The following is a 15880-nucleotide window of genomic DNA, read 5'->3' as shown; positions in this document are numbered from 1 at the left end:
TCATGACATTCTGAATCATTGACTTCGGTTACAAATCTGCTAAAATTCTTGTTTTTTTTTATCTTCGTTAGAGGTGTGCAATATCATATCATATACAATAATAAAATGTAAGTTTTGTTTTGTTGCAGTAGTGTATTTTAAATTTTTTTGTCATATCACCAAGAGTATCATTATCGCGATAATACCATGAAATATTGTGATATTAATTTAGGGCCATATCGCCCACCCCTACTGTGAGTACTGTTTCCTTCACCTTAAAAAAATAGACTCTTGGATGCTGAAGAAAACTACAGGAGGTACAGGAGGAGGTCTGGCAACAACGCCTTTAGCTCAGCTTAACACTGGCGAATTAGAAGTCTGACAATTGATGTGCAGTAATAAAGTCATTGCTAAGATGAAAGAAAGCAGCTTGTCTCGGACATACAGTATCAGTATACAAAAAATGCTAAAACAAAAATCGAAAAGAAAAAAAAAACAGCAATACCATTGTTTCTATTTTTTCATCCATTTGATTGTTTTTTTAAGATGCCACTGTGATGCACAAATGCGTGCCCTTGATTTCCAAGTGAGATTTTGTGCACATTTTGTTGCACCACTAAGCTGGAACCTCATACTGGGGGCACAGCGATTTCCATTCCATCATTTCCATCAAGTGAATCAAATAACCACAGAAGAGTGATGAGGCAGAATTAGTTCTGTCACTCAAGCCCTTTTTTATTTCTGACATTCATGGTGAAGGGCATCAATCAGGCTCACTCAATTCCACTGTGAAATTACCATATCCAGACATCCTTGCAGAATTCGAGAAGGCTGGGGACTAATGAATGAATAACACATGTTATGATTTTTAGCATATTTAAAGCCCCTTTAATTACCATTTTTCAGTCGGCAAACACGGTTGTACTCTTTCTGAGCAGAAGATGAGCGTCAAATTCATCACACACACACACCATCACTTAAATCAATAGCATGGGTTATACACTGTCACAGCATGTGAACCCTTTTGTATACTAATGGAATCAGAATGAAGTTAGACTTTCATCATAATAACTAGAAAAAGACACAGAAACACGGAGAAATCTGTAACTATTAAAAGTATTAAAAATTCTTTAGAGAATATATCACCGACAAAAACTCAGCTCAGAGGGAAATCTGGGATCTCTCAGCAGTCGCAGATGATCTCAGATCATTCACAGGCACCCAGCAATATATTCAGCGTGTTCAATATCTGAATCAGTCGCCGACTTGGAGTCAGGAGCAGCAGCTACATGCTAAGGATGTCCCGATCCAGCTTTTTGAACTTCCGATCCGATACCGATATTTATTTGCACTTCCGATCCGATACCGGCCGATACCGATACCGACCTATCCGAGCATGTATTAAAGTTTAAAGTTATTTAACCAACTTACTTTGTTGTCAAACTCATGTTGAAAAGCATTTTACTCTTGATAACAAGTAGCCAGCTGAATAAGGTGTGTTTGAATAATACACAATGGTTGGTAAGGAGAAACTGACCTGTTTATTTAGCAATTAATAAACTCAAAATAGACAAAATAATAAATAACAAACAGAAATGCCATCAGTAAACCAATGCTTGAAAAGTCATAAGTGCAAATAATATTGTAAATTGTATTAAAATAGCAAAACACACAACCTGAGTAGAAAATATGATGGGGAGATTCTTTTTTACAAAGACGAGCATTTCAATATGCTCAGGTGTAAGTCAGCTCCTGTGTTAGTAATGTAACCATAATATAATAAATATTTTGTATAAGCCATCAAAGCTAAATTATCAAACTAAGCTACGTTTCACACAGTTTTACCTTTTAGTTGCATGAATAAGAAACATAACATGTTTCATAAACTTCTTCTTTTGCAAATAATTGTGAAATTTACCCATACCCACTAGTTGAGATGAGATACTACAATAAGCATAATGACACTAAAACACAACAAGCAAAAATATTAATGTTAAGAGAGAGAAAACTTTATTAAATTCAAAGAAAAAAACTCTTCATAAAAGGAGCTAACGCTGCCTCCAGCCGGTCTGACCAGAGTTCATCTTTCCTGGCCCGCGTTCATCCCTGTGATCACTTAAAATCTAACTAAATTAAATCACTTAGTTATACGTTAAATCACTTAGTTATAAGGTTTTATACTGGACGGCCGGGTTATCTTAGTTTCCTAGCGGGGGTTTCTTCAGCACTGCAGCCGCGTTTGGTGCACTGTAACTCTAGCTAGATCCGTGTTAGCTTACTCGGTAAATTAGCGCGATACGCTAATGGTAGCTTCACCCGGTCAGGTCTTACATTAAATAACGTACAGGCAAAAACAACACTGGAAACTTAAAACAGTCTAAAATATACTAGTCTGATAAACACACGCAGCGGTGAGTCAAAATACAGGAGAAAATTACTTACATTTGTAGAGAAACTCCAGACTCCGTCCGCCATGTATTTAAATCTGAGCGCTGGAACGCTGAGCTGGTGAAATTCACCGGACCGGATTTTACTCTCACTGGCGAAAACACAGCAAAACTGGAATGGATTATCTAAATGGGTGCGCTGGAAAACCCGGATCTGGCTTTAAAAAAAAACTGGATCGGGAGTCTGGATCGGCATTTTCTCGTGCCTGCCGATCCGATACCGATACGCATTTTTTGCAAATATCGGCAGCCGATCCGATCCAAATATCGGATCGGGACAAGCCTACTACGTACAGCCAATGGGATCAGAGAGACAGAGCAAACCACGGGTCCAAACCACACCAGAGCCATTTATAGGTGAATGGAGCTAAACATAACAATGAACTACTTGTTCTGAGTATTTTTTTAATTTTAGAAAATAGAATAGTGTATTTCGCAAAAAAAGCAAAGAAATTGTGCCTGTATATTTCAGTTTAGCTACAGAAAAGAGGTTTTACACTGATCCTGGAGATACAGGTAGAGCATGTTAAAACGGCTTTTAACTGGAGTTCAGAATGATACAAAAATATTGCCCTCAGTAACATTGAAACATTTGATATAGTTCTGTGTTGAGGACATAAGTACTGATCAGACATTTTTAAACTCTAGAATTTGGCTCAGTTGCTTCATATAACTCATATGTTGGACTCACTCAAAGTGCGTATTCTCCTCTCAGGAGATTTTCCTGCATGGCTTCACTAGGTCTATGTGTTCTCCTGATAATCATGTTTCTGGAGAGCTGTGAGGTGAGTCAGTGATTTCCCACAGTGTAAAAACATGGAATTTGTGACCCCGTGTCGCTGATCAGTCGTGTAGTGTAAAAGTCTTAACAACTGAAGGACTTGAGATTACAGCACAATAACTGACGACTCAAAAAGTCATTAGTGGTAAGCCCATTCACCTCTCAGCGCTGGGGTCTTGGGTTCAAGTCCGTATCTGGGTGGAGTTTCCATGTTCTCCCCGTGTCTGTGTGGGTTTCCTCCCACAGTCCAAAAAAAAACTAAATAAACACAGAGATCAGGTAAATTGAATATTTAACATTTTTAAATTGGATACCCTGGTGTGTGTAATTGTGTGTGACTGTGTGCCCAGACATGGATTGGCACTCCTCCCTCAGTGCCCGATGCAGTCCTCCAGGTGGACGGTTGTTCCGGTTGAGAGTACGCTGTGCTTGATTGACTGTGTTGAGTGTGTGAGAAATGGAATTGAAAGACCCTATATAAGTGTAATTGTAAGTAAGTAAGTAGAATTAGACGTCTGACAAGGTGGTATGCCGTAACAAAGTCATTGTTAAAGAGGCAATTCGTATTATTTTGTTTCTAAACTGAAAGCAGAAGCATTGCTGAGTGGAGAAGAGATAAAATACTGTGTTTAATGGTACCAGTGTGCTGGAACGACCATCCCTGCTATGCCTTATATATATATATTCATTCTAAAAACTGGGGTGTCAGTCACTTTTCACAAGAGTTCTTCTGGCCATGTCACACGTCTTTACGTACTTACGAGTACTTAAGAGGATCCGGCTCGGTTTTACTGAATGCGAGCGGCTGGTGGAGCAATGGGGACTTCAGAAGGGGAAAGAGCTCAGTAGCTCATTCATTCATATTAAAACCAAAGTGAGTAGTTGAAGTGATGTTTCTGACTGAGCGCTCTCTCTCTCTGACTGAACATAACCTGGAATCGGATTCATCCACTCTGAAAGAAGACCGCATCACAAAATTATTCTTCCACATGCTCGGTAGAAATTACTCATTCTCACCAGAGGGGGCCTTAAATCCTAAAAATTACGGACATCAGCTTTAAGATAAGAAAATAAAAAAGCAGCTTGTCTGAGCCATAAAACACTGTTACTGGACTACTACAAAACAATAGATGAGTGTCAAATTCATCACACATAACATCACTTAAAAATCAATCACAATCAATAGTATGGGTTTCACACTGGCCCCGCGTGTGAACCCTTCTGTTTACTAATGAAATCAGCCACTAATCTGTTAAATGAAACTCAAATAAGATTTTTAATCATGTCATCTCTTATAATAATAGCATACAATGTTGACATGAGCTCAGAGACTAACTAAACAAGTCTAGCCTCTAATACACTTCAGCCACTGTTACTAATAATGAATATAAACAAGAACAGGAAGGGATCTATTTGAATGTGTGTGTTAAGCTGATGGCAGATTTGCTGACCAGCTGTGGCATAAAGCTCCATGACCAAAGACTGAATGCTAAACCAGTCTCGGCTTTGAATGGATTTTTCGGATAAACAAATCTCTAGCCCTACAGGCGTAAACATCTCTGCTCAAAAAATGCAGTGTTTCCTTTAATATCCAGGTGAAAGAAACGGAATAAATCCACAACAGGAAACAACTTTAAACACAGTCATTTGTTTATCACATTTTTTTTCACGTGAAAAAATAAATAAATACAAAAATACATCAGTATTTAAGCCCTTTAAACAATATACTGTATATCAGAAGATTATAGATAAATTATTATTTTTTATATTTTATTATTTATTTATTTAATTGTATTAATATGTATTTAATTTTATTAATATGTATTTAATTTTATTCTTCTTTGCTTATAAAAAAATGAAATATGCGACATTTTGCATATAATTACAGTACCAGTCAAAAGTTTGGAAACACCTTAAATGCAGTGTTTTTTTTTATTATTTTTAAACGTTCCGTATTTTAGATTAATACTAAAGTCATCCAAATTATGAAGAAAACAACACGTAGAATTATTTAGCAAAAAAGGGTTACTTTAGACTCCTCAGAGTAGCACCTCTTGCTTAGATGACAGCTTTGCACATCTTGGCATTTATCAGTCACATTTATAAGGTAGTCTACTGGAATGGCTTTCAGTTAACAGCTGTGCTGAACTTTCCAAGAGTTAAAAAAACTTGAATTCCCTTTCTCTTAATGTGTTTGTAAGGTGCACTTAAAATCCTTTAATTTTCCCAAAAAGTGTTGGTGCACATTTTAATCCAGTGCGCCTTATGTATGCATTTTAACAGGCAGGTTGTAAAAGAGCAGTAAAGCCACTCTGCCAAATTACAGCCTTATACAGGAGTTTCAGTTTAGTTCTTCAGCACCGGGGCTGGAGTAGCATTAGCATTTGCCGCTAACCGCTATTTCCCTGTTCAGAGGTGAACGTTATCGGCCTGTAGCCTGCTGCTAACCTCTGCTTGCACTGCTGGAGCGGTTAGCCACTAATGCTAATGCTCCAGCCTAGTGCTGAGAAAATTCGGAAATCTAAGCTTACTGTAAAAAAAAATGGAAGCACTTTACTCACCAAATAAAGACTTTTCAGGAGCGAAATCTGTGTAGATTAACATCTAGTGCTCGTTTGACTTTAAAGAAAGTCTTTTTTTATTACAGTTTTGTTTACTTAGCTTAGTTAGCTACCCCCCACCACTACTCAGCGGCGAGACCTGCTGAATTAAAAGTTCCTTATAGTGTCTCTTAAAATGTGCCTTTTAATCCATTGCACCTTATATATGAAAATAGACCAAAAAATAGAGGTTCATTAAGAGTTCATAAATACGGTACAATAGTGTCCTAATTCATAATATGTAAGAACTAATCAAATAAGTAAAGACAAAAATACTTCAAGAAATTAAGGTCAGTCAATCTGAAAAAATTCTAAAACTGAAAGTATCCTCATGTTCAGTCGCCAAAAATGTCAAAAAACGTTACGATGAAACTGGCTCTCATCAGGACCGCCCCAGTAAAGGAAGATCAAGAGCTATCTCTGTTGCACAGGAAAAGTTTATCAGAGTTACCAGCTTTAGAAACTGCAAGTTAACAGCACCTCAGATAAGAGCCACCTTTGGTTTGTTTATTACTTTTAAGTTACGACATGATTCCTTCAGTATTTATTTATTTATATACTTTATTTTTTCCTTTTTTGAGTTATGTAGTTCTTGTCATAATATGTATTATACCATTACTCAAATTAAACTATTCACTGTATACCAACTCTACCTCTTTACAACTGATGCTCTCAAACACATTCAGAGGACAATACATTCACGTAATTCAAGTGATGAATTGAAATCCTAAATCCAGGTGATTCATCTTTGCGTGAAGTTGTCATCTAAGCATGAGTTGCCTAGTTTAAAAAATCTAAATTATAAAACAGGTTCTGGTTTGTTTGACACTTTTTGATTAATAAATAAATCCATGTATTTTTCTTCATAGTTTGTATGACTTTAAAGTGAATCTAAAATGCAGGTAAAGCATATTACCTAAAGTGTTGTCAGTGCTACATTTACAGTAAGACAGATTTAGTGACTGGAGGATACAGTATATTTCTGTGTATATGTTCTTTTGCTCAGCTCTGGGTTTTGTTAGATCATTGTCTTTATGTTCTACAGTACATGTGCCTGCAGCATTGAGACAGGCTGTTGTTAAAGTATGAAAAAAACAGATGTAAAATTGTGTTTTCTGTGATTCTGTGATTCTTTTAACCAACATATACTTATAAACACTATAAACACTGTCTTTCACTTGTAGTCATTCACATTTCTGCTCCACTACAAATCTCAGCAGGGAGAGGCTTGCTCTTGCTCTACAGTGCAGACATAAAAAGCTGAGTGGTGCTTTAAAGAGATTGAAGTGAGGAAGGGAATTGGGATTTGCAGGTACACTGTATTTAGCAGTAGCACCTCTAGGTGACTCCAGGTAGAGTTCAGCACGGAGTTACTGAGTGAGATCACAATTTTGAACGCTGTGTGTGTGTGCATGTGTGTGTGTGTGTGTGTGTGTGTGTGTGTGTGTGTGTGTGAGAAATACACAACCAGAGGCAACAAATGAAAAACACTGTTTAAATAAGTAAATGAAATAAAAACATAATAATACCTCAACATATTTCATTAGATATTGATGCACAAATTAATATTTTATTTTAACTGAAAGATATTTAAATTGAATCATGCTATAACATTATATTTATCTTATCAATTGTCCTGTGTGGCTTTGTAGCCTACTTCATCTCCAGGTAGAATGTCAAGCCAAAATTGATCCTTTATCCTTTATTTAATAGATGCTTATTTTGTGACATTATATTAAAAATAACATTAAAAATTAAATGGATTGTCACGCAGGCCAGACACACGATAGACACTGACAGATACCAAACAGTTTATTAACAAATGGGGTTAGGCTTGCAGGAGTGGTAAGGGACAGGCAGGGTCAGTAGCAATATGACATCAAATGTAAAGAACATACCAGAGCAATACAAAATACAAAATACAAAAAGTTTGCCAGCGCAAATAAACAATAGAGAGGGCAAAGCAAAAATCTGTAGTCAGAAACAAATAGAAGTCTTTAACAAAGGCAATAAACAAAGAAAACGGGTTGAAGAAGAGCTACATAACTAGATTCAATACTCGGCAGGGCCGAGCAAACAGAGCAAACTGAGGGGTATTTATACTAGGCAGACCAGGTGAAAGCAATTAGTAACTGGGAGAGCGGAAACACCCATAGCATCAACAGAGTCAGGGAAGTCCTGTAAGAGCTGTTTGTTCATGTATGATAATACACAGGGGCATCGCCTGGCCTGGGCTTCCGGGGCTTTAGCCCCAAATAAATTTCCAGTAGGCTGTGTCTGCTGTGAATGGAAAATCTCTTGATGCGAATCATAGAGCCAGTTCAATGATAAAGTTCTGCCTTTCAGGAGAAACAGCCAATCAGCTTACTGGTTTTGCAGAGAGCGGTGGGCTAGTACGGAAGCCCCCACCCCAGCCCCCACCGTCTTGCTGGGGAGGATGTTTGAGGGTTTTTGAGTTCTTGCATTGGGTTTTAGCGTTATGTTAAAACATATCTGGATATACGGCGATTTTTCTAAAGAAAGGTAATTGAACTAACCATGTAAACTGTGATGAGATGTTTCTGATAGCTGGTTAAAAAAACTCAACTTGAGTGGTCGAGCGGTCTAAGGTGCTGCCACTATGAGCAGGAGGTCGCAGGTTTGAACTCCCGCTCATGCAGCTTTGCCATCAAGCTGCCGGGGCTCAGAGGGAGCACAATTGGCCCTGCTCCCTCGGGGTGGGTAGATGGCGCTCTCTCCCCACATCACTCCTAGGGTGATGTCTGCAGCACAGGGCGTCTGTGAGCTGATGTACCGGAACCGAGTCACTGCGCTTTTTTAAAGCGCTGGCTGCTCAGCAATGCTGCATCAGCAGCAGCTCGAAAAGAAGCGGTGGCTGACTTCACATGTATCGGAGGAAGCATGTGTTAGTCTTCACCCTCCTGGTGTGTTGGGGCATTACTAGTGATAGGGGGAGTCCTAGTGAGTGGGTTGGGTAATTGGCCGTGTAAAGTGGGGAGAAAATGGGAAAAATTAGAAAAAAAAAAAAAAAAACTTGTCTCTGAATCAAAACAAACAGATCAAGGTTTGAGAATGTACCTGATCAGCCCATAACTGTTTAATTTTCAAATAAATACTGTGTTTTTATTCATTTAGGATTGCATGATTACTGTAAGCTATAATTAACAAAAATGTATTAAGCTAACCAGTTAGCTAGAAGCTGAATGTTGTGGATAGCCAGAATTTAGTGCTATACTTTTAAATGAGTTTCTTAACCCTGGTCTCTGCCTTAAAATTGTATGTTTTCCACCGGATCCAACTGATCAGCTAATAAACTAATATAATTAACTGGGCTGAGCCCTGGATTTTTACATACCCAGGCAACGCCCCTGATAATACACACAAAAAACAGAAGCACAGCACTAATCAGGAATGTTTTTTTTTTTCCATGTTTTTTTTTTTTTTTTGCGGGGGCGAGTAACACAAAAGTAACGCAATAGTTACTTTTACTGGTAACTAGTTACTTTTATAGTGGAGTAAATCAGTTAATCAGTAAATCAGTAACTCAGTTACCTTTTTGGAGAAGTAACTAGTAACTATAACTAATTACTTTTTCAAAGTAACGTGCTCAACACTGATCAGGACTGACAGGGATGGTGTCAAAAATTAAAGGGGACAAATTATGTGTATGTTTTATTACCTATTTAATTTGGCATGTGTTTTGTTTCCTTCATTTATTCATTAGGGTTCCAAGCTATTGAAATGGCTAGGATTTTTCTTATTATAATTTTTCTTTCCTATAAAAGACTGTAGAGCAGTAACCGTAAGTCATCCAAACTCCAAATTTGGTAAATATGTACAGTAGTTTACCTATAATTCGGTCAAAAACAGTTTGCCTAATGGTGGCGCTATAAGTCAATGTTTTGCCTTTGGATCGATATCTCAACAACATGTCATCTAGAATGAAAATTCTTTTCGTATTTTTTTTTTGCATTAATGACTCATTGTAAGTTTTTAGCTCCACCCACACTTTTTTCTAAAACATAAACAAAACATTAGAAAAAAAAACAACAAAAAAAAACAACTTAAATTAAAAATAAAAAAATAAAAAAATAAAATTATATATATATATATATATATATATATATATATATATATATATATATATATATATATATATATAAATAATAATAATAATAATAATAATAATAATAATAATAATAATAACACATCATGATGAAGTTCCCCAACAACTACCTTACATTCTATAAATGAAACAAAATGAGCAGCTCTAATTTTAGGTCTGAAGTGTTTTGAAAACCCCTTCCTGGGATTTGGTTCCATCTGCTTGGAGAGCTCCGGTAAGCTCAGACCAGCGGCAGATCTGTCCAAGCAGTTGGAACAAAATTATGGACAGGGTTTTTATTTTCTGAGCCTAAATGAAGCATCTCTGGTGGTATCCAGTCTTTATCCAGATGGTAGGCTGTCCTAATTTGACACTAGTGGATGGACTAAGCACTAGCACAGCTTAATAAGGAAGAAATGACACAAAAGCAAACGGTATCTACACTTTCCTATTATTTGAACGAGCAGTTGTAAGCAATAATCTTCTTAAGGCCATTAGTTACAGTGACTTTGGCAAAAGTAATAGGATGTAGGCAATGCTATCTAACAGCTTTGAATGAGGAAGTGTTCGGCTTTAAATTAAATTATAGAATGAGAAACCATTTGTTTTACAATGTAAAAAGACTGAGTTTACTATTTATGAGATATATACAGCTCTGAAAAAAAATTAAGAGACCACTTCAGTTTCTGAATTAGTTTCTCTGTTTTTGCTATTTATAGGTTTATGTTTGAGTAAAATGAACATTGTTGTTTTATTCTATAATCTATGGACAACAGTTCTGCCAAATTCCAAATAAAATATTGTCATTTAGAGCAGAAAATGAGACATGTCTGAAATAGCAACAAAGATGCAGAGCTTTCAGACCTCAAATAATGCAAAGAAAATGAAAAGTTCATATTCATAAAGTTTTAAGAGTTCAGAAATCAATATTTGGTAAAATAACCCTGGTTTTTAATCACAGTCTTTATGCATCTTTATAGAGTGTGTAAAACTCCTTCAGCAGTTTTACACACTGCTTTTGGATAACTTTATTCCACTCCTGGTGCAAAAATTCAAGCAGTTCAGTTTGGTTTGATGGCTTGTGATCATCCATCTTCCTCTTCATTATATTCCAGAGGTTTTTAATATATATATATATATATATATATATATATATATATATATATATATATATATATATATATATATATATATATATATATATTCATTTTTAAGTGGTTTCATTTTTTCCAGAACTGTATATGTATTTGGTTATGGACAAAAGTGGACAAAATGGACAAAAGTTTGGCACCCCTGAAATGTCTGCAGAAATTATTTATCTCAATACAATATTGCAATTAAATTGCAATCATGTTTTGTTATACAAATATGTATTCCTATTGTGTTTATAAACACTAAAAAAGCAGAGAAAAAAAAAGCTAATTTGACCAAATTTCACACAAAGCTCCAAAAATGGGCAGAACAAAATATTGCCATCTTTTCAAACTTGTGGATGAATAACTTTGTTTCAAGCATGTGATGCTCTTTTAAACTCACATGTGGCAAGTAACAGGTGCAGGAAATATAAAAATCACCTAATCAAGTTTTATATAAATTGAAGCTGTCCTGCAGGCTCAGGGTGCATCAGTGTCGGAGCAAACTATGTGTTGATATTTGAATTAAATTAAAGCTATAGAAATCTCTGCTCTTGTTGATGTTCTTGATGTGATAGAATGCTGATTTGGTGACTGGTTTAACATGACTGCTAAATGGGAGATCAGAGTCCATTTGTACACCAAGATTAAACACATTAAACATTTTAAAAGGACATATTCCTTATCTAATCCTGGTCTTTTTTTCATGTTCCCACATGTCCAGAGCCTTACAGTCCTGCGGTGTGGGTGATGATGTTCGTCATGTGCCTGTCGGTGGTGGCCGTAACGGTCTTCATCTTCGAGTTCTTCAGCCCCGTTGGCTATAACAGAAGTCTGCAAAGTGGGAAGAGTAAGTATGATAAGTACATCCCATTTGAGCTTTTTGAGAGATTGACTGCTGATGCGTCTGGAATTTAATCAGCTATGCTGATAGAACTTTGCTGATTGCTGCGTTGATGTATGTAGTCATTATTATGATAATTCCATTCAGCAGCACATGGAAAACAGAGGAAAATGGAAGGCAGGGGTAGAGTGCCGAATCCATTCTGCGGCCCATTCATTCATCCATGCACTCTGCTCTCGCTTTATATTCCATCTGTTTTCTTCTGTTTCCTCTCCTGCACTTCCTCTGCACTTGTATGACTGTGCTTTTATTTTTTATTTATTTTTTATCTCTCTCTCTCTCTCTCTCTCTCTCTCTCTCTCTCTTTCTCTCTCTCCGTCTCAGAGGCAGGAGGATCTAAGTTCACCATAGGGAAGTCTATCTGGCTGCTGTGGGCTCTGGTCTTTAATAACTCAGTTCCTGTGGAGAACCCTAGGGGAACCACTAGTAAGATCATGGTCCTGGTGTGGGCTTTTTTCGCTGTCATCTTCTTGGCGAGCTACACTGCTAACCTGGCTGCTTTCATGATCCAAGAGGAGTACATAGACACAGTGTCTGGCCTCAGCGATAAGAAGGTAATTGCTACATATGTACGAGCCCTCTTCTCTTCTGACAACACCAAACACCAAACACGGATCGGTGCACTGAACACCGTTCTCCGTAACACTCTGTAGCGCTGTTGAAGTTGCTGGATCTTCTCTAGGAGTGGATGATAACATGATTTAAAGCTTAATTAAGTGATAATCGCTGAAGATAGCTCAGGTACAGATCCCTGGGCGTGATATGCTCCTGATAGAAAATGAAATAAAGCAGCCGTGAAGTGTATCTCGCGGCACTCGAAACCGTTCGGCCTGTAATCTGATCGATGGTCCGGTGGACTGTCTGTTTTTTTTGCCTGCAGTTCCAGCAGCCCACGGAGCAGTACCCCCCCCTCCGCTTCGGCACCGTCCCCAACGGCAGCACGGAGGAAAACATCCGCAGCAACTATCCCAACATGCATCAGTTCATGGTGCGCAATAACCAGAGAGGTGTCGAAGAGGCTATTGACAACCTCAAAACCGGGTGAGTAGGTGATCTCTCGAGAGCGCTCATTATAAAGAGCTTCAGTATTACCAGTTACTGTAGCTTTTCTACTTTTATACTGCTTAAAATGGCTGTGAATTGGATTCCAAATATCAAGCCTTTTTTCAATGACCCTAAAGATCTAAAAAAGATCTAAAGATACAGTTTGTGACTTCATCAATACCCTCTTTCTGCAGGATCACTAGCAGACCTGCCAACATCAATATCCGTGCAGCTTTCATGCATTTAAAACTCATAGGATGATTGAATTATGGCCGATTACCACAGATACTAATCCAGCAAGATACTTATCAAACCACCTGCTACTTTCATCCATCTTCATACACTGAAAAAAAAGATGCGTAAAGTTTACTTTAAAAAAAGTTTTTCAACTTTCTGCATTTGCTTTTTTTTATTAGATTTAATTTCAGATAAATTTAAGTAACTTCAAATCGGTTTCAAGACTTAAATGTTACATAGAGTAAATAAGTGAACTGAAGTTCAGTCAATCCTTTCTTTTAGTAAACTTTACTTCATTTATTTTTGCTGAATCAACTCTTTCTTTTAGTAAACTATACTTAATTTTTGCATACAATATTATCAAATTACAATTACTTAATTTATACAATATTATATATATATAACTTTAGTTAAAACACACATTCAAATATTTACATAATCTCAAAGATTTATTTTGTAAACAGACCAAGTCTCACTGTCTCGACACATGGATAGCATGTAATACATTCTTTTTAGTATACTTATTGGTAACTTACTTAGTGTTTAGTATACTAAAAAGAATGTATTACATGCCATCCATGTGTTAAGACAGTGTAATATGTGTGTTTTAACTAAAAAATATTTAAATTCCAGGAATTATAATATATTATTGTTACGCAGCCTGACTCTCCTTCCACACTACCGGACTCCATTTCCCAGAATCCTATGATTTATGACGTCACCGTCAGTCGCTCTCCTTCGCCCAATCATGTTACGCTTCGACGCTCAGATTCACCTGTGTTCTGAGGAAGTTCTGGGTTATGCTCATCATATGTTTTGTATTTAAGGCTGCATTATGTAATCTATCTTGGCGAGATATTGCATACTAAGCGTTTCTCATGGTTTCTTCTATTGCCTTCTCGGTACGACCCTCTTTTCTGGTTTATCGGTTAATGTCTCTTGTTTTGCCCCTTTTGGATTTATTGCTCGGTTGGACTGTCTTTTGGTTTCGAACACGGACTGTTCATACTACTACGGCTCTGGTTTTTGGTGAGATTATAGTTTGTTTGGCTCTAATATCTGTACCATCTGGTTATCTGCCTGTAAATAAACCTGTCTGTTCATTTTACTCTGCAAGCATCGCTCCACTCTGTCTGGCGTTACAATTATGTATCATATATTATTAGAGTAATATAAATTAAGTAACTGTAATCAGGTAATATTGTATGCAGGAATTAAGTAAATGTTACTAAAAGTCTTAATTTGGGTCTTGAAACCGAGTTGAAGTTACTTAAATCTATCTGAAATTAAATTTACTTAAAAAAAGAAAATGCAGAAAGCTGCAAAACTTTTTTAAAGTAAATTTTATGCATCATTTTTTTCAGTGTATTCCTCTAAACTGTCGACACACTGGGTTTAAACCACACCACACTACACTTTTACTAGTGTCCCCTCCCACAAAAAATACAGAGAAATACCAGCATTTAAATATATATATATATATGATTTTTATTATGATTAAAATATTAAAATATTGTTGTAATAAATACAATTTTTTATTTTTAAGTGATTGACACTGCTAATATAAATATCATTTCGCCAAATTCTGATTCTTTGATTTAAAAATAAATATCCATTATTAAAAGCTTAAGAAAATCTGGTAAGCCACTTACGTACACTGTTTAATACTTGTTTCAAGTAAAAAAATAAATGTTAAATATCTGAAATATATCCTAAATATATGAAATAAATAGTAATAGTAAATATGGTAAATAAATAGTTACCAATTAATATATTGAGTAACTAATTATTATCTGATAAGAAGTGTTTTGTAGTACAATATTATAGCATTACAAACACAGTTTTGTATAATGCAAAATAGCTTTTAATATAGATATCATTGTGGTGGGGGGGTCTGGGTGGGTAGCGCTGGATATGGGCACTAAGGGGGGAGGAATTTGTATTCATACAATTCTTTTAAAGGTTGCCAGGTCTGCACTACTAGCCATTTTAGTAACCAGGGGAAATTGACTGATTGAATGAATATTTTTTTTTGGTGTAAATCTGCTGCATGTGTAGTTACAGTGTGTGCACATTCAGGCTACACAGTAATGTAACAGTAAAATGGATAAGTGCGTATGATCAGCACTTTCTGTGGGTTTCTGCTGTTTTAAAGATGTGTGAGGCACATGTTCTTTCTTGTTGGATGCACTATATGTTTTATTTTTTCCTCCTATTGAGCTCACAAGCCCATTCATATTGTAAAAAATTGCTGGTGCAGACCAGCAATGTTCTGAAATGAGTGAGTGATGGCTGGGTGGGTGTGAAGTGTGTTTAACGAGTTAAACTGAGAAGTGTGTGTGGGGGGGGGGAAGGATGAGTAGGTTGCTAATTTTTTTTCTTTTTTTTTTTGGGATAATGTAATTTTTTAATAACATGCACATTATACGTAAAGTAAATGCTATTATGTTATTAGAGGTAGTAGACGTATTAAACAGAAGACCGACATTAACCTAAAACTTAACCAAAATTCAAACAGAGTATAATTATATCGTATTTTAGGGTTATTACAGATAAAAAAACGTATATTCAGCTGTGAGTATGGCTTTGGTGTCCACCATGATCAGTGCTGTAGCTAGGCCTGTCACGATAATTACATTATCACCTTATA

At 36.4% G+C, this 15880-nt stretch overlaps 1 protein-coding gene across 1 annotated transcript in view; it reads left to right on the top strand.

Moving 5' to 3' along the window:
• Positions 1–15880, top strand: part of grin2da (glutamate receptor, ionotropic, N-methyl D-aspartate 2D, a) — a 213349-nt gene that overhangs the window by 177708 nt on the left and 19761 nt on the right. Inside the window, exons 9-11 of the mRNA XM_049476300.1 lie at positions 11770–11895; positions 12274–12503; positions 12830–12990. Of these exons, the coding sequence (XP_049332257.1) occupies positions 11770–11895; positions 12274–12503; positions 12830–12990 (517 nt within the window). The remainder of the gene's footprint in view (positions 1–11769; positions 11896–12273; positions 12504–12829; positions 12991–15880) is intronic.

This window comes from Astyanax mexicanus, chromosome 3 (genome assembly GCF_023375975.1).
Source record: "Astyanax mexicanus isolate ESR-SI-001 chromosome 3, AstMex3_surface, whole genome shotgun sequence".
In the NCBI taxonomy this organism is placed as follows: domain Eukaryota; kingdom Metazoa; phylum Chordata; class Actinopteri; order Characiformes; family Acestrorhamphidae; genus Astyanax; species Astyanax mexicanus.
The sequence above is the reverse complement of the archived record's forward strand: the minus strand, read 5'-3'. Positions and strand labels throughout refer to the sequence as shown.